Source organism: Meriones unguiculatus, chromosome 4, assembly GCF_030254825.1.
Source record: "Meriones unguiculatus strain TT.TT164.6M chromosome 4, Bangor_MerUng_6.1, whole genome shotgun sequence".
In the NCBI taxonomy this organism is placed as follows: Eukaryota; Metazoa; Chordata; class Mammalia; order Rodentia; family Muridae; genus Meriones; species Meriones unguiculatus.
In genome coordinates this window covers 115771059-115796397 of record NC_083352.1, presented here as the reverse complement: position 1 = coordinate 115796397, position 25339 = coordinate 115771059, and the positions used below count along the sequence as shown (strand labels likewise).

Genomic DNA, 25339 nt, shown 5'->3' with positions numbered 1-25339 from the left:
TCTGTGTAGCCTTGGTTGTTCTGGACTCTCCTTGTTGTCCAGGCTGGCCTTGAACTCACAGAGATCCACCTGCCTCTGCCTCCCCAGGTGCTGGGATTACAGGCGTGCACCACTGCTCTTGGCTACTCAATCCAATTCTAATTAATAGGTGTATTAATTAGCTGCTGGCAGGATGAACAGTCTCTGAGGCAAATTTGAGATTGCTGAGATGGAGGAGTACAGAGGAGGACTTTTAAGGAGGAAAACCACACAAAGACCTTCAATATCTACAAGCCAGCAAAGGCTGTTCTGCCAAGTAAAGTAATTAAGGCAACTCAGAACAATCTTGGGTATCTGTGTAAGCGAGTTACAAGAAGAAGAAAAAAAAAGCAGCTAGTCATATCATAACAAGCAGGTAATCACAACCGTGTATTTTTGAGTGGGGGTCAGTGTCAGGGTGGGTACCAAGATAGATGCCTAGCATAAAGTGGAGCTCCTTTAGCTCAACACTTGCCACACCCCCATACCATACAGGCATCCACTTGTAAACTCAGAAAGTGGAAGCAGAAAACGAGGAGTTCAAGGTTATCCTTGCCTACACATCGCATTTGAGGCCAGCCTGAGAACATGAGACCCTGTCTCAAAAGACAAACAGGAAGAGGGGCTTCTAAGGTTTCATCCCCTGTAAGGATGTGTTTTGTTGATGGAGGATGGAGAGACATTTTCTTCAGTAGTGTAAACCCCTGGTAAGATGCTCATACTCCTGTAAATAATTCCTGTAATAACTCATTGACACGCACACACACAGAGTATGAAAGTAGAAAGGAAGGTTTATTTATTAATGGGAAGAAGAGTGGAGCAGGAAGGGTAATGGAGAGAGAGTGAATATGACCAAATTATATTATGGACGTGTCTGAGAAACATCATACCACTTCCCACAGAGGCTACACTGTGTTACATTCTAAGCAGTTAGTGGACAAGCATTTCCATGTCTCTACACCCTCACAAACTTTCTCTAGCACAGGCTGGCCTGGAACTCACTATGGAGCCAAGACTGGCCTTGAACTCAAGACAATCATCTTGCCCAGTCTTCCCAGGTGATGGGACTGCAGACAGAAAATACCATACGTGGCTTCTGTTTAGCTGTTTTAATATTGGGCGATGGAAGCTGTGCTCTTGGGTTTTTGTTTTGATTGTTTGTTTGTTTGTTGAGGCAGGGTTTTGCTGTGTAGCTCTGGCTGGCCTGGAACTCACTATATAGAGCAGGCTGGCCTCAAACTCACAGAGATCAGCCTGCCTCTGCCTCCTGATTGCTGGGGTTAAAGGCGTGCACCTGCTATGCTTAGGTTGGGTTTTGAGGCAGGATATTGCTCTGTAGCCCAGGCTGGTATTGAACTTTAGATCCTCCTGCCTCTGAGTTCTGGGGTTGTAGGCATGCACCTCTATGCCTGGCTTTCTTACTGTTGGTGGGTTTTGTTTTTCTCTAGTGCCTGGTGGGTAATGCTAGTCTTCCCATGGTCACAGCAGTCATTCGATCATTTCTTTGAAGAAGTGTCTGTTCAGGTGCTCATGTAAAGCTGTTTGTCTTCTGACGCTGGGCTCTATGTATTTACAAGTATTTTCCTCCCAGTCCATTGACTGATTTCCACTCTGATGATAGTATCCTTTTGATGTGGGTGCTTTGAAAGCAATGGAAAATTGGCTCTTGGTTATCTTAGCCCAGGGACCTAGGATGCTGGCTGATCATGGTTGTCAAAGCTGCCTTGAGCCAGTGACATCTGGGTTCATTGTCTCAGAAGGATAAGACATACAGGCCAGGAGAGAATAGAATGAACCTACATTTATTAAGAACAGTGAGAGGAACTCTGAGAGGGAAGAGCATTCTCATGCTGCCCTGCCCTGGGATCTTTCATGGGCCTTCTGGAGGGACTGAATACAGACTGGGGTAATCTTTACTGGGACTGGTCATTTTTAGTGCCTCCTGGTCTGAAGCTGCAGAGTCCACATGTCCTACGAAGCTCTCTTGACTCAGCTAGAGAACTTCCTGTGTTCCTGAATGATCTTGAACCTCTGATCCTTCAGCTTCTGCCTTCCAAGTGCTAGCACTACCACATCTAGCTTGTCAACCTCATTCTTTTACAGGTGGGGACTCAGTTTCCCCACTGTGCTTGAGTTTGATTGTGTTTCATTTAAGACATTTGCCCCCCTGGGCAAGTCTGCTTTGCCCAGCTTCTGGTATCCACAGCCCATCTTCCTTAACGTCGTGGTTCCCGGGCTCATGCCTGAGAACCCCAGTGAAAAACGCTGACATCTGGATTCGTCAGTACTGTCCCTGATAGGACAATCACATCGCCTAATAAAGTCTTTTATTCTGGCTCCAAGTTTTTCTCCCATCTATCGATTCTGGCTTGCTTTCTGGGATCATAGGAACCATCAAGTTTCTTTTTATTTGTCTATTTTGTGTAGCCCTGGCTGCCCTGGAACTCACCCTGTAGACCAGGCTGGCCTGGAACCCGGACAGCCACCTGCCCCTGTCTCCCGAGTGCTGGGATTAAAGGAGTGCACCACGACCACCCAGCTAACAGTGAATTCTTATTTCCCAGGAAATACCTTGTTTTGCAGCACTGGAATGAGTTGCAGGATTTTTCACATGCTGCGTGAGCTACCTAATGAGCTACAGCCTCAGCCCCGTTTTGAACCCAAAACATAGCTGCTTTCTGGCCACCTGCATGCCAGGTGTCTAAGGCTTATCACATTGGCTCCACCAAACACTACATAAAGAGGCCCTACTGTGGAGTCCTATCTTGTAGGTGAAGCAAATAAGATCTAAAGAGCTTGTGACCTGCCCGGGATCAGACAGTTCAAAGGCCACAGCCCCGAGCACTTAGCTGAACTGCCTCTCTGCTGCTGATAGCAACCAGCCCAGTCCCCGCCTCGGCTTCAGCCATTCTCCAGAGGGGGCAGCTGTTGTGGCCTGTCCTGTCCTAAATGTTCTTCCTAAAATGAAAGCCCAATGCCAGTGTCCCTATGTGGTCATTTGAGGACACTGTGCAGAGGACATTGGCTCTTCCAGCCTGAACGCTATGTCCTCAAGAATGACGCATGACATGACAGAGTTGGAGTAGCTGTCACCAACAAAAATCAAAGGCTCTGCTACATCACCTGCCACCGACAGAGGGCATGTAGCCTCCCCATCCACGGCATCCTTGGGATTTATTTATTTTTAACCTGTGGAGAGATCCCCCCACCACCACTATGGGGTTCATGCTCTTTTATTTATTTATTTATTGAGCAGACTGGCCTCGATCTCACAGAGATCCACCTGCCCCTGCCTCCTGAGAGCTGGGATTAAAGGCTTGCACCACCGTGCCTGGCCTGGGATTTATACCCTTATTCAAAGACATTTGGGTCGTTGCTGTGTTTTGTTTCCTTGTTTTAAGTCGGTCTCATGTAGCCCATGCCTGCCTCCCCTTATGGCTCAGGCTGGCTTTGAACTCCTGACCCTCTTGCCACAGCTACCCTGGTGCTGGGATCACAAGTGTGTGCCACTGTGGCTAGATGGTGTTTGGATCGTTATACAGTCTTTGTTTTGCAGCTAGCATCTTTGCAGCACTCACAGTGTGCCAGATACGGCTTTAGCCCTTTATCTACATGAACGCCAACAATCCCCACCACAGCCCTTAGGGCTGGGGGTGCTGGGCAGTAGTAGAGCATATGCATGCAAACCCAGGAAGTCAAGGCCCAGAATTTGCTTATTCAGCCTTGGCAGGGAACTGGCTCCTCACTGTCTAAGCATCTCCACTGGGTTTTGATTTTGCAGGATGATAGGGATCCTTTTTTTTTTTTTTTTTTTGAGACAGAGTTTCTCTGGAGACCAGACCAGGCTGGCCTTTAACTCAGAACTCAGAGATCGACCTCCCGAGTGCTGGGATTAAAGGCATGCGCCACCACCACCTGAGACCCTCTTCTTTTTCCTGATTGTTTTTCATTGCTTTCTGTTTAGAAAAGTATATTTCTCTTGATTGGAATAACTTAAAAAAATGAATCTAGGAGCTGGAAATGTCAGTGGGGTGTTTGGCTAGCATGCTCCAGCACTCCATCTCCAGCACCCCACAAAAACTGGCCTAATGGCACATTCCTGTAGTTCCAGCACTAGGGAGGTGAAAACAGGAGAATCAGAAGTTCATGGTCATTCTCAGCTACACAGCAAGTTTGAGCCTGAGACCCTAGGTCAAAAAGGTTTTTACAAGGCTATACAATACATCTAAGTAAAAAAGAAGTGCAAGAAAAAAAATGTATGTAGGTAACATCAGAGGTGGTTTTCAGATATGATAAAAGCAATGATGGTCTTAGGGAAACCTGAGATGCTTTGGGAAGTCTGTCCCACCTGATCAGATATGCTGTCCTGTGACAAAACGCCCCCAAGATTGGTTCCAATAGCTTGTTCTAGCTCTCTTACAGTGCATGTCCCTCTTTGGACAGCAGGGGGCCCTCCTCACCAGGGTGACTCAATACCCATCCTTGTTTCCATAAAGAAAGGGCTGGCCCAGCCTGCTTTTCCTCACCCCTCACAGTCACCTCCAACTTCAGAGAACAGAACAAGTATGACGCTCCCACTTGCCTGTAAGGAGGGTAGCCTAGGAGCGGGTTGGGCCAGGGCCCTTTGATTTGCCTTATCCACAAAGGGTCGAACATCTGCTGTTCCCCACCTTTTCATGTATTTATTGTGTGTGCATGTGTATGTGTGTGTGGACAAACGTGGCAGTGTGGAGCTCAGAGATGACTAAAGAGAGGAGGATCTGTCTTTCTGCTAAGTGAGTCCCAAGAAAACATCTTTATTCACTGAGACACCTCATTGGTCTCTTTTCTCTTTTTTTTTCTTTTTCTTTCTTTCTTTCTTTCTTTCTTTCTTTTTTTTTTTTTTTTTGACATGGTTTCATATAGTGCAAGGCTACACTTAAACTCACTCTGAAGCCCTCCTGCCTCCGCTTTCCAAACGCTGAAGTATTTGCCAACATGCCCGACTAAATTATTTGCGATTCTCAGACTATTTGTTTCACTTTGCAAAAATCCTGCTGTAGGCGTAGAATTCTTTTCACTGACCATTAATGACATTCTCTTCCTTAAACATGCATGTATGAAGCCAGGCATGGTGGTGCACCCCTTTAATCCCAGCAGGGAAGCAGAGGCAGGCGAATCACTGAGAGTTTGAGGCCAGCCAGGTCTAAAAAGTGAGTCCAGGATAGACAGGCTTCACAGAGAAACCCTGTTTTGAAAAAACAAAACAAACAAACAAAAAGACAAGACAAAACAAAAACCATATATATGTGTGTGTGTGTGTGTGTGTGTGTGTGTGTGTGTGTGTGTGTGTATGGAGGAAGGGTGTTCTACAGTGATCTCGTGAAGGTCAAAGGACAGGAGTTGCTCCTCTCCCCCCACCATGGGGGTCTTGGGGGTTGAATTCATGTCATAAGGCTGAAAGGCCAGCCCCTGTACCTGGTGAGCTCACTGTGAGACACTCATCAAGTTCTCCTCACAGGCCCTTTCAGAATGCTACCAAATCTCTACCCGCTGCCTCTTCTCTGTTTGTTTGAACCTGCTCAAGGATTGGGGTGTGCTATAAGGAACGCAGCCAGCAGGCATCTCCACGATGGGGCAGGAGAAGCATAAATAGGTTATCTACAGGTAACTGGACACACTGGCTGCTTCAAGCTGACATGCTAGGAGGAGGTTACGAGACAGAGAATGTAGGTTGAGGAAGGTCCAGAACTCACACAACAAGTCTGGAGCTGCAGACCCACCCTCCCTCCAGGTCACGGCAACCATAGTCAACCGCAGCGGGACTTGCAAAGGCCCAGAGCCAGGAAGGAGGAAGGGAGGGATGAGATGAGGCTGGGGATGTGGGAACACAGTAATAAAGTTCTTGTGGCGGGAGTCTTCTGAGCTTCATAAACGCTCAGGACACTGTAAATGTTTAAAGAGGGGAGGGATCCAGGGCAAGGTATGTTTGTGCGTGATCACCCCCACGGATGGCGCAGGAGCCGGAATGGGCAAGAAAGAGTTGTGCAAAGATTCCTGCTCACTTCCAGAAAACAGGGTGATTGGGCCCAAGTTGGCTGTAGTGGAGTGGAAAAAAAATAACAAAAATTCTAGCTACTGTTGCTGGTGGTGTGCACTGGGTTTGTTTGTTTGTTTGTTTTTGTTTTGTTTTGTTTTATGACTCTGGAAGGACAGGAGGACACGAAGGCAGGAATTGATGTGGTGGTGGTGGTGACGGTGATGGTGATGATGATAAGATCTTAGATGGAGCAAGCCGTCCTCTTGGGCAAAGCTTCCGGTGCGTTTAATATGAACCTAGTTAACAGCCAAATTGCACTCATTTCTCCTTGTTAACTTTTATTTACTTTGATTTAATTATTAGAGGACGCTGTGTTTGTGTGTGTGTTTGTGGTGTATGTGTATCCCCTGGACCTAGAGGCACAAAAGGTTGTGAGGTGCCCCATGGGTTCTGGAAAGGCAGCTAGGAGGGGCCTCTGCAAGTAAGTACTTTTAACCACCGAGCCATCTCTATAGCGTCCATGTTAACTTTTATGATGGGGGAGTGAATATTTAATGTTATGAATTCCATTATAAATGAGGATGGATGCAAATGAAGGCAGACGTTTGATGCCAACAGAAACCCTGGGAACTTCCTCAAAGATGCCGCCACACTGGCACCTGGGGTTGGAACTTTCGTGGCAGTTAGACATGCAGAATACAAGGCCTTGGGACTGTCTTTTAAATCTTGCATTCTGATTGGTGCGGTGGCAGTGGGCAGTGCGGCATCCTGGGATGAATGTGACTATACTGTCTCTGAGCGCCAATTCCCACATTGGCCACTAGGAGGAGCCCTCGAAGCTGGCTCCTGCCACCCTCACCCTGCTGGGACCGGGATGGGCCAGAAGACGCTGAGCCCTGTTAGGAGGCCACGCTTCGCTTCTCTGCGCAGCTCCTTTGGCCCCTTTCCTCTGGCTCTCAGCCTCGCTGAGGACATTGGCTGACCTGGGGGGGTGGGACGTGAGTTTGCGGAGGATTGCAAAGGCCCAGATCCAAGGTGCAAAACTGCACAGTCTAGCAAGTGACTCAGCAGCCAGCAGGCCCCTTCTATCCCTCTGAACAGCCTTGACCATGCGCATGAAGCTTTTCCTAACACCTTACTGGGGTGTAAAACTGTCTTCTCACAGGAGAGGGTCACCTGACAACCAGGCGCTGTCATCTCTCTCGACTTCCTTGTTCTCACTATTTTTAAAATTCACTTCCCTTTTTAATTTATTCCCCCACCCCCACTGCCTGCTATGCCAGGCTGAGAGTGAGGTTGCTGGACAGAGCCCAGGATTCTCAGTTATAAACATAACCGATTTGTGACGAGCCACACCCTTCCTTAAACCTTTTATTGTATTTTTATTTTTATTTATTGTGAGTTCCAGCATGAATAGGTGGCCATAGGCCTCTGGTCCTGTGGAGGTGAGAGATAATTTTCTGGGGCGGGTTCCTAAGGGGACCCAGGGGACTGATACCTTTTCCTGCTGAGCCCTATTACGCCTCCATTTTTTGAGTGTGAGTGTGTCTTAGCATTGTTGGAGATACACTTACCATACAAACACATGCTGTTCACCTGAAGTTACAGTTCCACTGGATGTTTTCGTTTTCATCCCTAGCTGCAATCCTGCATGGGAAGGCTCTTGCCCACTGCCTTCCTTGCTGGATGCTTAGATGGGTAAATTCCTTCAATTCTTAACTCATTTATTCAGCCAGGACGTTTATTTCAAGCACCAGTTGGGTCCCTGAAAACAAAACAAAACAAAAAACAATGATAAGTGGGCAGTCCAAAGGCAAAGGTAGTCACCATCTGATTAGACTTTGCTAAATACAATGTGAAGCTCTGGGGGACTGGGAAGGGACAGAGGAAGAGTCCCCAAACCCACCCAGGTCATCAGGACAACAAGGGGAGACGTGGAGACCCACAGCCCTATCAGGGAGCGGGGCAGGGCCATAGGGTGCTGCGGGAGGGAGTGTGTGGTGTCATAAGAAAGTCACCCACGCACACGGGGTGTCACTACCCTGAGGGAGGCCAGGGTGGCTTTACTGCACTCATCTTATATGTGGGGAAACAGGCCTGGAAAGTGAAGGGCCTGGGAAGGGAACATGGAGCTTCAAGCTCAAGTCTGAGAGACTCAGAAGGGAGCCTGTACTCTTCTAGAAAAGCTACTGTGCTTTTGGGGACCAGAGCCCCAAAAGGAGAGCAAGGATCCTGGGGAACAGGACTCTCCCTACAAGCACGGCTGCCTCCCAGTTTAGCAGGAAGGCATGAAGAGACAGCGGCAGGTCTTAGCAGGTCCCCAGTTCAGCCTCCCTCACCTAGCTAGGCTGGGCCTTCAGGAGGCCCCTTGTGAGGAAGCCTGAGGCTGATTACTCCCATGGGTCCCAGAAAGGTCTTTGGTCTCCATGGTGACCACCTCCCACTGTCCCCGAAATCTCATTGTGACCAGTATTAAGGGATTAGCTCGCCAGCAGCCCTCACAGGGTCTTGGGTGCCAGAGTGGCAGCAGGAAGTTGGTCAAGGATGAGGAGGTTGCCCACCGAGCGTGACCCTATAGGACCAGGAGGAGGATGTCGGACAGGGGCCAGGGCCTCCCGCAGGACCCACCAGGTATGCTGCTGAGTTCACACCTGTCCAAAAGGAAGCCCAGGGTGGTGGGAGAGAGGCCAGAGACTCAGGGAGATGCCCAGCATTCAGGGCTTGTAGGGATCTTTAGTCCCAGTGCTAGGCAGCCCAGGAAGGCCAAAAGGCCAAGGGTCCTGATGGGTGGAGGGCATTTGATCAAAATAAGCTCCAGATCTCCTCAACAAGGGCAGGGGAATCCCGGAGACTCTTTGCGGGGGGGTGGGGGTGGGGAGCATGTACTTCAAGGCTGATCAGCCATCTCATCTCCATTTTGCAGATGGGGAAACTGAGGCAGAGAGAGAAAGTGCATTGTTTAAAGTCAGTAAACTGAGGCAGTGGAGACTTCAGAGGGGACCTCAGGGTTATCTAAACAGAACATTGGTTAAAAAAAGAAACACGATGAAACCCACTGTCACTCCGTCTTGAGCTCCACTGTCCTCTCTGTCTTTGGGAGCCCAAGGCAGCCTGACTCACTGGCCCTGCTACCTTCCCTCCTTGCTGCTTTTCCCTCCTGACTTTCCCAGTCATATACCCACTCAGCCTGAGGCTGGCAGAGCGTTCTAGTCAGGCTCCACAGGGCTTGAGGGTTTGGCCACCAAGCCCTAACTATGTCACCCAGCGGACAGCTAGTCTCTGGGTCTCTGCTCATTCTCTTTTTAGCTTCTCTGGGGATTTGGGATCCAAAATGCCCTGGTGATCCAGCAACCAGAAAGGCAATATAAACCCCAGGGGCTGGGGATACAGTTGATAGAGTGCTCGCTGGCTTAGCATGCATGAAGCTCTGTGTTCTGTACCCAGTGCTGGATAAACCAGATAGGATAGTACACACCTGTAAGCCCAGTATTTAGGAGGTATAGGCAGGAGGATCAGAAGTTCAAGGTCATCCTCCGCTAGCTAGCGAGTTTGAGGCCAGCCTATGCTGCATGTAAGAAACCCTACCAAAAAAAATCAGAGGCTTGGCTCCCTGGGGAACTGAGGCTCTCTGGCTGAGCTGTCTCCTCCTCAGCCCAGGCTTGCCCTAACGGTGTCAGATAACCTACCAACCACCACAGAAAATGAGCAAAGCAAAAAGTGCAGGACAGCGCAGGAGGCCAGGTGACAGCACAGGAGTACGCAGGTCCTGGGCACACACGCAAGGCTCCAGGAAAGCTCAGAAGACAAGAAAAAGTAAGAAATGGCACAGATGGTGCAGAAGCTGAAAGAGGGGATGGACAGAGTCAGGGAAAGCAAGACTTCTCAGCAGGTGCCTTTTTATGTTTTTATTTTGAACCACAGCAATGGAGCTAAAAGCCTGAAACAAATGAGGTAAGAGAGTCGATAAGAAGAATAAGGACACTTCCATAACGACAGGTGTGCAGCGAAGATTGCGATGCACATCCTAGGAATTAGCTCCAGGTATCATCCTTGACCTGGAAGTCAATTCGCTGTTGCCAATAATAACAGCACTAGACATTGGTACCTGGAATTGGAGCTGTCTACAAACTGGAGACAGGGCCAGGTGTGGTGTAAACAGCACTCATGAGTCAGCATTCTGACTTTGTGAGAAGTGATCACTGACCCACCGATTGGATGGGGAAACTGAGCCTCGCCAAAGGTTTGACTCCCACGTAGTCAAACCTGAACCCGCACTGAGACATTTCAGGCTCTCCCCGGCTCCGCAGAGGTTCCGAATTACTCCAGACTTCTCTGGGAATTTCTGACTCCAAGGTTTTTGTTTTAAGTTAGAGTGTAACTCTATGGGTCAGGCTGGCCTTCCACTCCCCAGGATGTAGTCCAGGTTGGCCTGGAATTCCCAATCCTCCTGCTGTAATTACAGGTGTGTGCTACCTTGCCTGCTTGCCTGTCCAACTCCAAGACTTGCCTGTTGGTTTGTGATAGGGCTTGGGAATCACTGTCTTATCTCTCCTGTTGTGTGGTGCTTGGGATGGAACTCACGGACTGTTACATGCAAGGCAGCACGCTCCCACTGAGCCGTATTCCGGCACAAGCCCTTTCAAAGCCAGGATGTAAAAATCTTTTACAGTCTCAAGTAGTTCCACTTTGTTATCCAGAGGGAACCTTCTGCTTGATTTTTCCAAATGAGAAACCAAGACCAAGGAGGGAAATGACCTCTCCCAGCACCACACATGGCTGAAAACAAAGTGGGGACAAGCTGTTCAATGGCTTACATGGACTCTCTGCTCAAATAAGAAATGGAATCTTCCTTTGGCTAGCCCAGGCCCCTAGGGCTTTGGAACAAGGTCTGGATTTCCACCCTCTTTACCATCCCCCGCCTCAGCCTTCTTGACTGGAACATTTGTGCAATGAGCAAGTACACACAATGATTCTGGCCTGTCTCCGAACTTCCAAATACTTTACCCTGATGACATCAGAGAAATCCCTGGGGCCCCTCCAAACAGGAGTCAGGGAGATGAAGGGTCACTTCTGAATGGTAGACTCATTCCTCACCCCCAAAACCAGGACTTGGGTTAGCAGGGGCTTCCCATCACCCCTCAGTCCCCACACAGGCCAAGGTCATTTGGCAGAACACAAACAGCGCAGTGGCAATGTCAGCCCAGATGTCACAAGCCACCTGGCTGAAGGCAAACAGTTGGCAGGAAACGCCGCCCACGGGACCCAAATCCTGGCTTCTACCTGATCGTTCCCCAGACCATCCTCTCACCAAACCTCCTAAACCTTTCCAGCTGGCATCTCCCACGATACACTGCAATCTGCCCAGAGCTGCTTCTGCGTCCTTGTCCTGCCAGCCTTCCCCAAGCACTCACTTTGTCTGGGAAAGTCTTGGAAGGATGGAGTAGTCTCAAGACTAGGCAAACAGGTTCTGGAGTCAGGTTGGATTTGAGTCTTACATCTTATTTCCTGTCAACTATGTGAACTTGGGTACATGACTCAACCTCCCTGGGCCAGCTGTCTTACAAACTGCTGATGAAAACCCAGAAGTATCAGGGCAGTGTGAGAATTCATGAACAAAGCCCCTGACACAAATGTCCACATGTTACCTATGTGCCTTTGGCACTATTTTGTCCCCGTGGGAAAATTATATCTTAGGCATTTCCTCAGCTTATAGGGGAAGACACTGAAGCCGAAGGGTCTAGGCAGTCTGGAAAGGGCTCTGGGTTCTGTGTCTTTTCTCTAGAGGCCTGATGCGACATGGCCAAGGATAGGAGGTGTCTCTACCCCACACTCTTGCTGCTGGGACTACTGCACAGATGACACCTCCTAACTTGGGCCTCTGGTGGCTCTCAAAACCTGTCAGCAGAGGAAAAGACTCCTCATCCTCAAAGTCCCTCAACACATCCCTCAGGCCTATCACTTCTGTCCCAGGAGACCCAGGCTATCTAGAGTGGCCTGTTGTTAGACAGGCTGCAGCCCCTCTCTGCCTCTGTTTCCCACCTGCTGGGTCTGGGCCAGTGCTTCCCCCGGCTTGAAAATGAACTATTAAGATCCCACCTAAGAAGTCATCATCTGACCCCCTCCGTGAGCTCCTGAGAACCCCCATAGCCCAGCTTGAAAAGCTTCTATTTGCGCCTCCCCTATGATTCCCTGGCTGGGACATTGAAGCTAAAAGCCGCTGCTTCGCATCCCCCTACGGGACGCTTCCCGCTACCTTTATCTCCCTGTGGTTAACAGAACAAATATACTCAGGCCCGGGAGCAGGGCACATGCAGGCTGTTGGCTCTTGAGCAAAGTCTCTTCCCTCCGGAGGGCGCAGCAGAGACTGCTGGACGTGTGTGGAGAGGCCAATGGCCTCTTGCATAACCCAGGAGGCCTCCTGGCCACCCAGGGCCTTTTCAGGGTTAGGGGTGAGGCAAACCGCAAACTCATGCCCAGTTAATTTTTTAAAGCGAGACCGAAAGGCTCAGCAATGATTAGCAGGCAGGTAAGTTCATCTTAATCACGCTGAGGACAGAGAGGGAGGAAGAGGCTGCTGGAGGCCCAGGGATGGGGCCCAGTTATCATTAACCACACAAACGTTGTTCCTTCGAAAACCACTGGCCTTCAGCCCCCAGCTCCCTCATCTTCCTCTCTGAGATACTGTGGTCACTGAGTGAGCCAGTGGCCATCAGTCACTGAGTAAAGCAACATGCAGCCCCAGTCTTTTTGGACTGGGAAAGAAATGGAGTGCCCTTTATTAAGATAGAACTCACACACCACCACTAACTAGCCTGAAGCAAGTTCCTTCTCCCCTCTGGGCTTGGCGAGAGGCCCCAGATCTTTGGCCCAACTCCCAAACTTCGGCAAGTACTCTTCGCCTAAGGGTTTCAGGGTCTCCATCTGCCCTATGGGTAGCTTAGGAAGATGGCTTTTCTAGTCTGAAATTCCATGGGACTGAGCCATAGTGGAATGGACAGGGCACAGGAGCTCAAAAAGAAAAAAGAAAAGAAAAGAAGCAGAAAGGCCCAGGGAGGATACCTACCTGGTTTCGGTTGTTGGCATCAACAAGCATCAGATTCCAGCTTCAGGCAGAGCTGTCCTCTCAGACAGGAGCAGGGGTCCCTGGGTAGTGAGCTGGTAGTAGTAGAGGATGGTCTGGCAGGTCCCTGCTGCCCAGGAAACCTACCCTCAGGTCTTGGGAGCTGCTAAAAGAAACGGCCAAGCCAGGCCAGTCTCAGGCTAGGTGGCCGCCTGGACTGGAGTTTGGTCAGCAGTTGGGGACCTATATTGTGAGATAGTTAGGACTTTGTCCACAAACTGGAATTTGAAATTTCAAAGGGGCGAAGCTGAAGGCCCTACCCCAGAGTAGAGAGATGGCTCTTGGCTTCTTGCCCCCACGACTTTTGTTCTTTGTCTTGATAAGTGCTGGTTTCCCCTGCACTGCACCCCGGGTGGCAGGTGGGGGAGGAAGGAGAGGAGATAGAGCTGAGGTGAGCTCTGAGAGGAGCAGCCAAGGCGCCAGGTGCCCCAGGTGGCTGGATGTCTGTAGTATGCCTCTAGATCTACGAGTGGCCAGAGACAGGGCCGAGGCTACTCAGGTTCATGACAACAACTTTGCTGCACCGAGATAGGGAAACCAGCTGCAGCCAGACCCAACCTTCAGGAGTCTGTAGTTATTCCAGGGACTCAGACGTGGGGTAACATGGACAGAGGGGCTTTCAATCCCTTAGTTAGCCTTAGTCCAAATAGCAGACTCTTCTATTACATGCTTCATGGCCTTGGGCAAATGTACTTCATCTCATTGAATCTCCATTTGGCTTTATAAAGTGAGGATAGCCTGGGCCTCAGGGTTCTTATCATGAGGCCAAGAACATGTTTCCATAGCCCCTTGCCGTCACTGTCGCTTGGTTGAGGGGCAGAGGTTGTAGCTCAGTCACTACAGGGCTTAGCTAGCCTGAGAGAAGCCTGGGTTAACTCATGACTCAGCCGTGGTGGTACACAGCTGCAATCCCAGCACTCAGAAGGTGGGAGAATGAGGATCAGAAATTAAAGTCACCCTTGGCCGCATGGGGAGCCTCAGCTACGCGAGACCCAGACTCAAAGAGCAAGCGTGATGGGGAAGGATTTGGTCCATTGCCGCAGGGACCTTAACCTCTGTTAACAGCAGAGGCATGAGCCCCCCAGCCCAGCTCTTGGCTAGCGGCCACCTCTTTGAACCATACTCTTCCCTGCTCAGGCTCTGTCTCCAGCCACAAGATGAAGGAGTTGGGCTTCCAGGCCAGCTCTGAATTCGTTGCTTCCAGAGGCTGCTGCCCCTTGATCTGGGGCCTGACAGCTCAACAAGAAAGGAGAGAGGTGACAAACAAGTTCCACACTGATGGCATCAAGACTGGAAAAATGCCCTATCTAGGAGCTCCTTAGAGAGTAGGGGCTTCTGATTCCCAAAGATGACATGACCGGCGGAGCCAGGAGTCCCTAGCCAGCGGTGACAATCATTACTGTTGTACACTGTATCCCTGGGCATCGGTGATGGAGGTTCGAGCACCCTCCTCAGATATCCAGATTCATGGGCGCTCAGGCACTTGACATGAATGACTATTGTATTTGCCTATGACCCATATACAACCCACTGTATTTTTAGTCATCTTCGGGTTATGTGTGCCACCACGGAAGTGCTGTGTCCTTAGCTGTCTAGTTCTTAGGTTAAAATCATTAAGGAGTAAATGACAAGGAAAAAAATAATATGTATCATGGTCAGGCAAGTGGCACTTGCTTGTGTTCCAACTCTCAGGAGGCTGAGGCAAGGGATTGCTTGAGCCCAGGAGCACAAGGCCAGGTTGGGTAACACAGTAAACCCCATCTCAAACAAATAAATATCCCCATTTGTACAGGTTGATGTCAGAAATGATAATGATGATGATGATAATAATTGTGGTATTATGTGTGTTCATTCGTTTGTGATTTAGTTTATTTTGCTGTGTACGTGTGGGATGAGTGTACATGTATATGTCTGTATGTGTGAATCTGACATCAGGTGTCTGCCTCTATCACTTTCTACTTTGCTTTTGACAGGGCTTCTCACTGAGCCTGGAGCTCACTGGGTGGTTTGGTTGGCTGGTCTGTGAGCCTTGAGATCCTCCAGTCTCTGCCTCCTGTTACTGAGATTAGAAACATACAGCCCATGCCAAGTTTTTCCTGTGGGTGCTGGGGATTTGAACTCAGGTCCTCATGCTTATACAACAAGCACTTTCCCCACTGACCATCTCCCTAGAACCCTTTTTACCATTTTTAAATAAAAATTATTTATTATTTGTGGGTAAAGAGAGATAGAGAGGTGGGGTGAGCATGGGCACAGAGATGGAGAGCTGGGCATAGAGACAGATGTGGTGAGGGTGGGCACAGAGATGGAGAGCTGGGCATAGAGACAGATGTGGTGAAGGTGGGCACAGAGATGGAGAGGTGGAGTGAGGGTGGGCACAGAGACAGACGAGGCAAGGGTGGGCGCACAAACAGACAGGTGGGGTGAGGATGGGCATGATCTTGTTGAGGTCAGAGGACTATGTTGAGAAGTTGGTTCCCTCCTACTGTGGGTTGCAAGACTTGAACTCAGGCCAGCACCTGCTAAGCCATCTCTTCAGCCCTGTTGCTGCTGCTGTTGTTGCTGCTGAGACGGTTTTATACATTCCAGGCTAGCCTTAACTCCCCATCTTCCTTGCCTCCACCTCCCATGTGCTAGGATTACATGCATGTCACTACATCCCTCTCAGACACACGTACGTTGGACTCCATGATCTATAGAGACAATGGACAGGGACAGCTAAATGACAGAGTGATCTCACTTAACTGTCACCCCAACAACAACAAACCCCACAGGTTAGCCCTGTTCTACAGAGACACTAGATTCAAAATAGCTCGACCCAGTCTCCAGGCCCGTTATATCACAGAGGTGACAAATCTAGGCGAAGGAGGGCTGCCGTGATGGTGTTGCTCAGAGTCAGCTAAAGGTGGAGGAAAGTAAGAATGAAACAGTTATGCAGTTTACGATTGATGAGTGGGTAGGTTGCTGTGGGTGGGTTGCGGCAGGGTAGGACATGGATGTGGAATATGTAACACATAACGTATGCCGTAGCTTGTGTACCTAGCAGCTCTTGTCGCCCAAGAGTTCTCTTGCCCTCTTGGTAGTTCTCTGCCTACCCATGCTGTGTCCCGGCAAACCCTCGTTGAATCACAGACCGTATTTAATGGAATCTACATTGTCATCTATAAAAGGGCCTTTTGTTGGTTTGCCACCTAATAAAACTCTGGCCTGCTAACCATCACGTTCCACTGACAGAAGCTCAGAATCATGTCTCTTCTGGGTGACAAGCCCCAGGTGGAGCAGACGTTCCAAATGCTGTGGGGTGGCTGTGGTCTATCACATGCCTTCCCTTTCCACCCAGGCCGCCCCCCCGCCCCCACCCCAGTGTCACCAGGACCAGATGCTGCCAAGTGAAGCTGGAAAGGACCTGAAGTCTTATTTGGGTCTTAAGTTATGGGCTGCAGGCTCCAATCCTTCCCCCTCCTTTCCACCAAGAAACAAAGCACGAGTCTAGGATCTTCCCCCACTATAACGAAAGTTGCCCAGAGAAGAAAAATGAACTATAAAGCCATTCTTGACAGAAATGGTTTCTGTTTGCTTTTAATCAACCGAGAGCGTATATGATAGGAGCAGGACATGCCGGGGATCAAGCTCAGGTCAGCAAGCTTGCAAGGCAAGTGCTATTTCCTGTTTAGCCGTCTCGTGGGCCCCCAGAGATAGTTTCTAAACCCAGGGCATTGACTCTAACATCGTTCTTCCCCACAATTGCCTCCCAGCTCTCTTCTGCCATCTTATTTCTGGGGACAGGATGGAAGGGGCATAATAGGGCTAAGGAGAACAGAAAGAGGGATTCTACTGGTTGTGTCACTACGGCGCTAAGGCGCAGCTATTTCGCTCAATCTTTAATTCACATATCCATTCACTCACTCATTCACCTTTTTACGTACTCATAAATTTCACCCATTCATTCTCTTATATAGGTCTCCTAGTCACTCATTTTTTCTGGTTCATTCACTCATTCCAAAGCAGACTCTGTCTCTCATTCTTGCTCTGTGTTGTTACCATGCCCTCTGAATTGCTATCTCAACTAACTGAACAAGACAGGCCCTGAAGCTCCCAAAGCACCTGCCCTCACTCTCAGCCTTCTGTGGCTCTCTCTCTCTTCCCGGCTAGTGGTAGTTTCAAAAGTGTCAGCAGAGAAGGACGCAGAGGGGGACTACACAAGAGGACAGATGCGCCAAGTCCATAGTCAAACCTCATAGAGGATGTTAGAAACCAGAAGGGACCCAGAAGAGAAGAGTCTTCCTCTGCAAGGATCCGAAAGACCCAAAGGTGGGCCTGGGATTTAGGTTTCCAGTTCAGTCGCCATGCTGGACACTGGACGGCTTTACCTCGCTCGAATTGGGGATGGAAGTCAATGATTTGGGAAGTAGTTGGATTAGGGCTTCTTGAAGTTAGGCTTGTCAGTGTCTAAGCATGTCAGCTGGGATGTCCGACTCAGCACAACGTCGGCTTGGGGGCTGCTGAGGTAAGGGTCCAACCAATGCCAGTCCTGTTCAGTGCCTGCTTTTGGAAGATTGGTGACTGAATATTAATGAGCTGCAGCCCAACAGTTGTAATTAGCACCCCAGGTGTCAGTCAGAAACCAACAAACAGCCAAATCCCTGCGGCTCCGCCTAGCCTACCCAGCAACGGGGGTGATTAACCATTAACTCCCACCCCTCCCCACACAGCCTCCACCCTCTGCAGAAGCTAGGCCAGGACGCCAGGCTGAGTCTCCCAGAGGACAGTTTGAAACAGAGGAAGGCAGAGAAGGGACCTGGGAGGAGGCAGAGGGAGGGCGGAGACAGGGGCAGGGGCTCAGCCCAGGGGCTTGGGTGGCATCCTGGGCAGGGCAGGACAGGGGGCTGAGGCGTGGGTAGGGGAGAATGCGACTCTCTAAAACCCTCGTCGACATGGATATGGCTGACTACAGTGCCGCTCTGGACCCAGCCTACACCACCCTGGAGTTTGAAAATGTGCAGGTGTTGACCATGGGCAATGGTAGGTGGGGGCGATCGTGCCCAGGTATGGAGCGGATCTTTGGCACTGGACTTTGGGATGGGAGGAGAAATATAGAAAATTGTAGGTTGGTCCTATAGGCTTGGACAAGTGTCGCCTGGTGGAGCAAGTGGGCCTTCGTACCGTGGCCAGAGGCAATCTGGGTAAGGGAGGACTGCAGAAGTGGATTTCCAACAGAAAAATTCCCTAGGTCGTCCCTACCTACCTAGGCCCTGGCGTCTCAAACTGCCCTTCTTACCACATTTAGGAAATAGGGCCATGAGGGTGAGCTTCCTCTGGGTGGCTACAGAAATCCTGCCCAGCATGGCCCTGTCTTCGGGCCCCTGGGCCTACTATGTTCCAGCAATGAAAGATCTGTCTCATCCCTTGAGATGGTGACAGGAGGCACGGCTATGGAGTTCGGTGGGAAAGTGGAGTTTCCAGGCTTCCTAGCTAGAAGGCCAGCACAGCGGGATGCATGTACATGTATGCTCCTAGGTGTCCATGTACGCGAACGGGCGGCATGGCAAATGCAAGAATACAGCTTCCTGTTTGCTCGCCTTGTCGGGTTTGTGTCCTGGCTTTGTCTGTATGTGTTTGTTAAATGATCTGTAGTTGTGTCTCCAGGAGCATTTGGTGGTGGTGATGGTGGGTTTTGTTTTTTGCTGTTTTGGTTTTGTTCTTTTTTTTTTTTTTTTTTTTGGCTTGACTATATGCGTGTATGTCTAGTGTCTGTGAACATGGGTCACAGACCGAACATGTTTGTGAATGTGGACATGTGGGCATACCCTGTGCTTCCTGCCTGGTGGCCCTGGATGGCATTTTTTATATGCACATGTGCATACAGCCCCTGTGCTGCTGGGCACTGCTCTCTGACATACAGGATGGCATAGCGCCATTCAACGGGTTTTTTTGCTTGCTTAATTTTGTTTTGAGACAGGGTCTCTACATAGCTCTGGCTGTCATGAAACTCCCTACATAGACCAGGCTGTCCTCAAACTCACAGAGATCCACCTGCCTCTACCTCTCAAATGCTGATATTAAGGCATATACCCTTCAGACCCAGTTTGTTTGTCTGGGGTTTTTTGTTTGTTTATTGATGCAGAGTGTGTGCTCCTGAGCTGGCCTGAAACTTAGAATACACCCAAGCTGGCCTGGAACTTGAGATCCTCTGCTCCAGCCTCTCAAAATATCAGGGTTATGTTGTGAAGGTCTTAATTATTGCTATATACCAAAAATTGGGATTCACATCAGCAGCATGCGTGTTTGTGTCTGAGCAGATTCTGTTGTCTGTGTGTGTCACCCCAGTTCAAACATCTGCTCCAGTGTCACTAAGAATATGTCTGTAGGGGGTGATGGTTTTCCTTTGCCAGGGGGCTGAGAAGGCACAAATCCTGGAGGATAGGAGGCTTCTGGAAGGGAGAGGACCAGGTTCCAGGCTAGCCTTGGAGAGATGGCACCCGGCTGAGGCTGGCCGGCCGGCCACCACCTTCCATCCGTGACTCTGACTGTACGGCAGGTGCCAGGACGCAAGGCTTAGGTCCAGAAAGCTAGCTAGAAAGAGGAGGCAGCCTGTGGGCTCTGTCCATGGTCAGTCCCCCAGCTGCCTGCCCCTCGCACCCTCTTGCCGTGTAGAGTGTGACCATGGGCACGCTGCCTCCTCCTTTGTCGTTTGTGCAGTGTAAAAATGGGCTCCTTTACCCCAGCCTTGTTGGCCAGAAGCTTTCAGAAGGATGGGTGGTTTGGAGGAGGTGTTAAGGGGAAGGAAAAAAAAAACACCCTGGAAGTGGTGAACAACTTGCTTGAGACGGTATCCCACGACCCCCACAGGAAGAGCGTTTGCTGTCACACTCCTGGTCACCGCACATCCCGTCAGCACCTGCAAGTCCTGTGCTCCTGTACCCGCAGCCGAACCCTTGGTTAAGTGTCTTGAAAACATATCAGTCACCCCCAGATCTGGAAAAACCCTTCCTCGCAGCCTCAGGTTTTTTAAATCTGTAAAACAGGGATTGGTCCAGCTGTTTTTTTAAATCTGTAAAACAGATATTGGTCCAGCTGTTCTAGTTTATACGGTTTACAAGAGCACTTCTCCGTGCTTGATCATCCGGGCTACTACAGTTGTGGTCTCCAGGACCCTACTTTCGCTGGAAGGGTCTGCATGCCCTTCTGGATTTCACAGAGGTCTGAGAGCTGAGGTTATAGGAGTTTGTTCCCCAAAGTAATTTGGGTCCATCCTGAGCTAAAGGCTAGAAGGTTCTAAGGATAGCTGCACCCACCTTCTGTCCCCAGGTCAGAAACAGTTTTTTAAGGTCCCCACAGATACCCAGGCATGGACAGCATGACCAGAGCAAAGCACTCTACGCCATAAGCCCAGGCTCTCTGGCTGGCAGCAGCATAAGGACTCCAGGCAAGTCCTTGGTTCTCTCCAAGCCTCAGTGTTCTTAACTGGGAAATGGAAGTGGCCTGCTGTCCTCAAGGGTTGGGGAGGGGTGGGGGAGGACAAGCCAGCTGACTGTGTCCACGATGCCCAGCAAGGGAACACCTTGCCAGCCTCTGCCCAAGTTGCGGGCTCAGCTCTCCCCGGGGGTCGAGGGAGGAGAGGCCGAGGGAGAAAGGGCAGCCATGAAGCTTAACGATTATCCCCGCCCTGGGAATAATTCACCAGCCGGAGGGGGCTCCACTCTAAACGCTCTGGAGTCCGAGGAAGGGTTCAGCCAGGAGACAGCAGAAATGAGAAACAGCTGCAAGGTACCCGCTGGCCGAGTTCTCTTCTACAGAGAAGCATTTGATCCACAGACACAGGTTTAGAACTTGCTGCCTGGCAAGCACTTCCGGCAGACTGACTCACTGAACCTACGGACAATTCCAGGAGATGACTGTGTTCTGTCTGACAAGTGGAGGGGACAACGACAAGAAATAGCCCAGTGCCACAAGACCAGTGGAGATCTGACCAATGCTAGGAGCCTTCAGGGTCTATGCTTTAGCGTATCACAGCCCTCTCCAGTTTGCAATAGGACAGTCCCTTAGGAATCCAGGATCATATACAGAGTTTCTATGGAAATGCTTCCCCTCCAAATTGTGTGTGTGTGTGTGTGTGTGTGTGTGTGTGTGTGTGTGTGTGTGTATTGTGCACATGCATGGACTTTTGTTTTGGGAGGAATGGAGTTTGTCATCTCCAAAGGGTGATTTTTTTTTTTTTAAGACAAGGTCTCAGATAACCCCTACTGACTTGGAACTTACTTAACTTGGAATTTAGCGGAGTATGGCCTTGAAATCTCTTGACCCACCTGCTCCTACTTTCCTAGTGATGAGATTTTCTAAAGTTTATCTGGCCAGGCACAGTGATGCACATCTGTAATCCCAGCACTCAGGGAGATCTCTGTGAGTTTGAGGCCAGCTTGGTATACAAAGTGAGTTCAGGATATCCAGGGCTACCCAGAGAAACCCTGTCTCAAAACGCAAACAAACAAGAGTTTATCTGTGGTAGAAGATTTGCTCTTAGAAAAAAGAGTGATCTTTTGATATATTATATATGTGTGTGTATATATTTACATATATTAATATAAAACCAACTGAACTAGCTGAACTGATCCCTTTGTAGTCAGGAACATTGAGGCCAGGAGAAATTGAAACTAGGAAAAGGAGTTGATCCAAGGCCAGAGGTAAGTTAGGGGTAGCACGGATATAAATGCCCAAGACTCTTGACACACAGGTTGAACTCTCCTTTGCTGTGGAGTCTGTCCTCCTCCCAATCATGGGGAGATGGCTTTTGGTCTGTGGTAAGAGGGTCCCATATCTGCTGACAAGGATCCTTGTCAGCACCCACCCCAGAGGCAAAGAATGTTCCCTGTGAATACCTTTCTACTCCTCGGGGAGGTTCTGTGGTGTCTGAAGGCTGAAGCCTAAGTCTCCCTGGTCCGGTTCTTTTGGTGAGGAAGAGGCTGAGTAGTCACTGTCCCACAGCTCCTGGCTAGGAGTGTGTAAATGACTGTGATGGTCAGATTTTCACACCTTCCTGTGGAAGCTGCTGCTATAGCTTCGGCCCTTCTCTGTGGAGGAGCAAGCCCTTGCAGGTGGCCCCAGCAGTTCGGTCGAAACTGAGACTCCAAATGCCAAGTGACACTGCAGGCAGGAGGACGGAGCCGGCATAGCCCCTGCTCTGGAGAACCTGTTACAAGCCTCAGGTCTCAGGCTTGGGTCTTGTTTGTTTGTTTGTTTGTTTTGTTTTGTTGTTGTTTTCTCTGTGCCCCCTCCTGGCTCCTCACTCACACTCCCTTTTGGTGCAGACACATCCCCATCTGAAGGCGCCAACCTCAACTCCTCCAACAGTCTGGGTGTCAGTGCCCTGTGTGCTATCTGTGGAGATCGGGCCACGGGCAAACACTACGGAGCCTCGAGCTGTGACGGCTGCAAGGGATTCTTCAGGAGGAGCGTGAGGAAGAACCACATGTACTCCTGCAGGTGAGGAGCCAGCTTGGGCCTCAACTTCCTCGGCTGAGACACGGGTATATTGGGATTCATGTCCTCTAGGGGAGGGAGGGGTCCATCCTGAAGCATCTACCCTTCTGGACATTCAAGGATGGTCCTGTTTCTTAGCATCTGTGGATCCAGGTGGGAGCAGCTGCTTTAGCGACTGTCGACCAACCTTAGAGAGGGTAGGAGCAGCCCTCTGACCGGCTGCTTTTTATAGGTTCTAACAAGGCATTGGCCCTAAGCCTTTCCATCTATCCCAGTGCCAACCCCCTGCCAACACAGGTTCTGAAAATCCCTCTTTCAAAAGCATCTCTCATTTTGGACTGACAACAGTAACAAAGTAGGAGTGGTTGACTGAGCCATTGTCCCATGCCAAGCCTGTAATACATCATTGTCGCCTGTCAATGCCCTTCTGAGGTGGTCGCAATTATTATCCTCATTTTGTAGATGGGGGAAGTTATGTGTCGGAGGGCTAGGAATTTACCTGAGGCCAACCAGCTTGGGTGAATGGTGGAGTCGGTATTGAAATCCATCCCTCCTGCATAACCTTTGCCTTTACCCTTTGTGGGCCAACTACCAACGCTAAGCCATAGTCAGCAGGCTGCTACAGGCTCTCATAGGATGTGGTGGAAGTGCTCGGGTACCCAAGAGACTGAGGTTTCCAATTCAGCTCCACTGCCAACCACCTGAGTGACCAAAGTCACATATCACCTTTCTGGGCTTCAGTTTCCTGTGTTGAGTGGGACAAATTAGACTTTCAGACAGTTCCATAGACCTCTTCAGGGTACAAAGACAGAGCAAGGAGGTTGACTGATGGCAGGGTTCTCATTCTGTCCTAAGAAGGGGAGGCTGTTTCTTCTCCATCCAACCATCTAATGTCCCCTCCAGGTTTAGCCGGCAATGTGTAGTAGACAAAGATAAGAGGAACCAGTGCCGCTACTGCAGGCTCAAGAAGTGCTTCCGGGCTGGCATGAAGAAGGAAGGTGAGCCTCAGCCCCCCCTTACACCCCTGCCCCACCTGTACCCAGGCTCCAACCAACCCCGCATTTACAACTGTATGTAGCCATACTTTATGGCTCTGTGACAGGCCCTGGGATGACTGGCTAATGGCTGAGAGGAGGGAGGGCCTGGAGATCTGACCACAGGGAGTGGCTGGGCTTGGTCTTGAGAAAGATTCAGAGATAAAGCTCCCACTCGCTCACTTCAGCTCCCAGCAACTGCCACTGAGCCTCCCTGTGCCACTATGAGGCAGCCAAGATGGGTGTTTTTCTTTTCTAATGGATACCGCATGCATTAGAATACAACCCAGCAAACACCAAGACTTCTGGGCTTCCTGTCCAAAGACAAACACCACCTTTCCCTTATAGTCCTCATTCCTGGGTGTCAGGTAACCTCTAGAATTTTCCCCTTTCTAACAGTGGAATGAGGCGTTAAACCCAGCCTGGATGGTAGAGTTGGAATTACTGAACACAGTGTCTTCCAGCCAACTCCTGCATCAGATATGGAGCTGGCTTTTCCGTGTCGTAGGTCATTTCATTCCAGTGACAGCTCTGTGAGGCTGGGATGAATACTGCCCCCTCTCATGGCCAAAGGAGCCGAGGGCCACGGTGGGTAGTCACCTTGCTGAAGCCCCCACGGCAGTTCCTGGAAGAGCAGAGGTCACCACTCCAGCCTTGTGCTGTTTGGACACCTCAGTGCTGCCTACACTGTGCCTTCAGGCCTCGCTTATGAGCCATTTTCAGCAGCCAGAGCTGTAGCATGGTAGTAGAGCTATTACCGCCTGACAAACATGCAGGGCCCTGGGCTACTCCTGCCTGCAAAAAAAAGAGGAAGGAAGGAAGGAAGGAAGGAAGGAGGGAGGGAGGGAGGGAGGGAGGGAGGGAGGGAGGGAGGGAGGGAGGGAGGGAGGGAGGGAAGGAAGGAAAGAGGCAGACAGACAGACTGGAACTGAGAGAGATGGAAGGAAATAAGGGTGACAGCCTCCTGCCTGGCCTCTGCCCTCCAATCCTCAGATTATTCTTTCTGCCTGACCCTCACAAGGGTTCTTGCAGGTAGGATCCTAGTGCAAGGTCTGGAGTTTTGATGGAAAATTAGAGCCCAAGGGTCCTCCTATACACATTATATTCTAGCTAACCTCTGCTTCTCTGATGTGAGGGCTGGGGCTTCTTCAAGGGGCCTGTGCCCTCCCCCTCCCTCCCTTCCCCCGCCGCTTCCCATGGGCATGTAGGTCCATGGCTAACCTCATCTTCTCACTGAGGAGTGCTTTGTGGAAGGGGACTGTGGTGTGTGTGTGAATACTGGAGGCCAGATGAAGCACTCCAGCCTAAGCACTTCCTCTTGCAAAGAGTTCTAATAGCTGGTGATTCTGTTATCTAGTTCCGTATGATAATAAGCACAATGACTACCCATAAGCATTGTGTTTTAGAATGAGTCCCTCCTATAGAATTATCAGCAGATGGGAGAAAAGCAGGCAGCCAGTGAGGCAGGTGGCTAGCTGGGAAGTCTGCGCCTGGTCGTATGTAATCCATCTTTTGCTAAATGGAGTTTCTAGGGGGAAATTGAGCTTCCAGCCCCAACGGTCTCTGCTTTTCCCAATGACTCACAGAGCCAAGCAACCCTAGCTCCCAGCTCCTGAGAGGAGAGGAGCCCCACCCCAGGCAGCCTTAGCTCAGCCATCGAAACTAACTGCT

The 25339-nt window shown here is 50.1% G+C and overlaps 1 protein-coding gene and 1 long non-coding RNA gene across 4 annotated transcripts in view; one reads left to right on the top strand and one right to left on the bottom strand.

The window, feature by feature from the left end:
• Hnf4a (hepatocyte nuclear factor 4 alpha) overlaps positions 1-25339 on the top strand; it is a 58551-nt gene that overhangs the window by 15625 nt on the left and 17587 nt on the right. Inside the window, exons 1-3 of one of the 3 annotated variants that reach the window (XM_021636303.2) lie at positions 17938-18179; positions 22463-22637; positions 23538-23632. In XM_021636303.2, coding sequence (XP_021491978.1) covers positions 18065-18179; positions 22463-22637; positions 23538-23632 — 385 coding nt within the window. In that variant the 5' untranslated portion in view covers positions 17938-18064. Of the gene's footprint in view, positions 1-17937; positions 18180-22462; positions 22638-23537; positions 23633-25339 lie in introns of those variants that run through there. The other 2 variants (XM_021636302.2, XM_060382873.1) reach the window with 2 other exon arrangements.
• Positions 792-13621, bottom strand: LOC132653746 (uncharacterized). The gene is made up of 2 exons (XR_009591594.1): positions 13101-13621; positions 792-7802 (listed from the first exon to the last, which is right to left on the bottom strand). It is a non-coding gene; the product is annotated as an uncharacterized LOC132653746 (long non-coding RNA).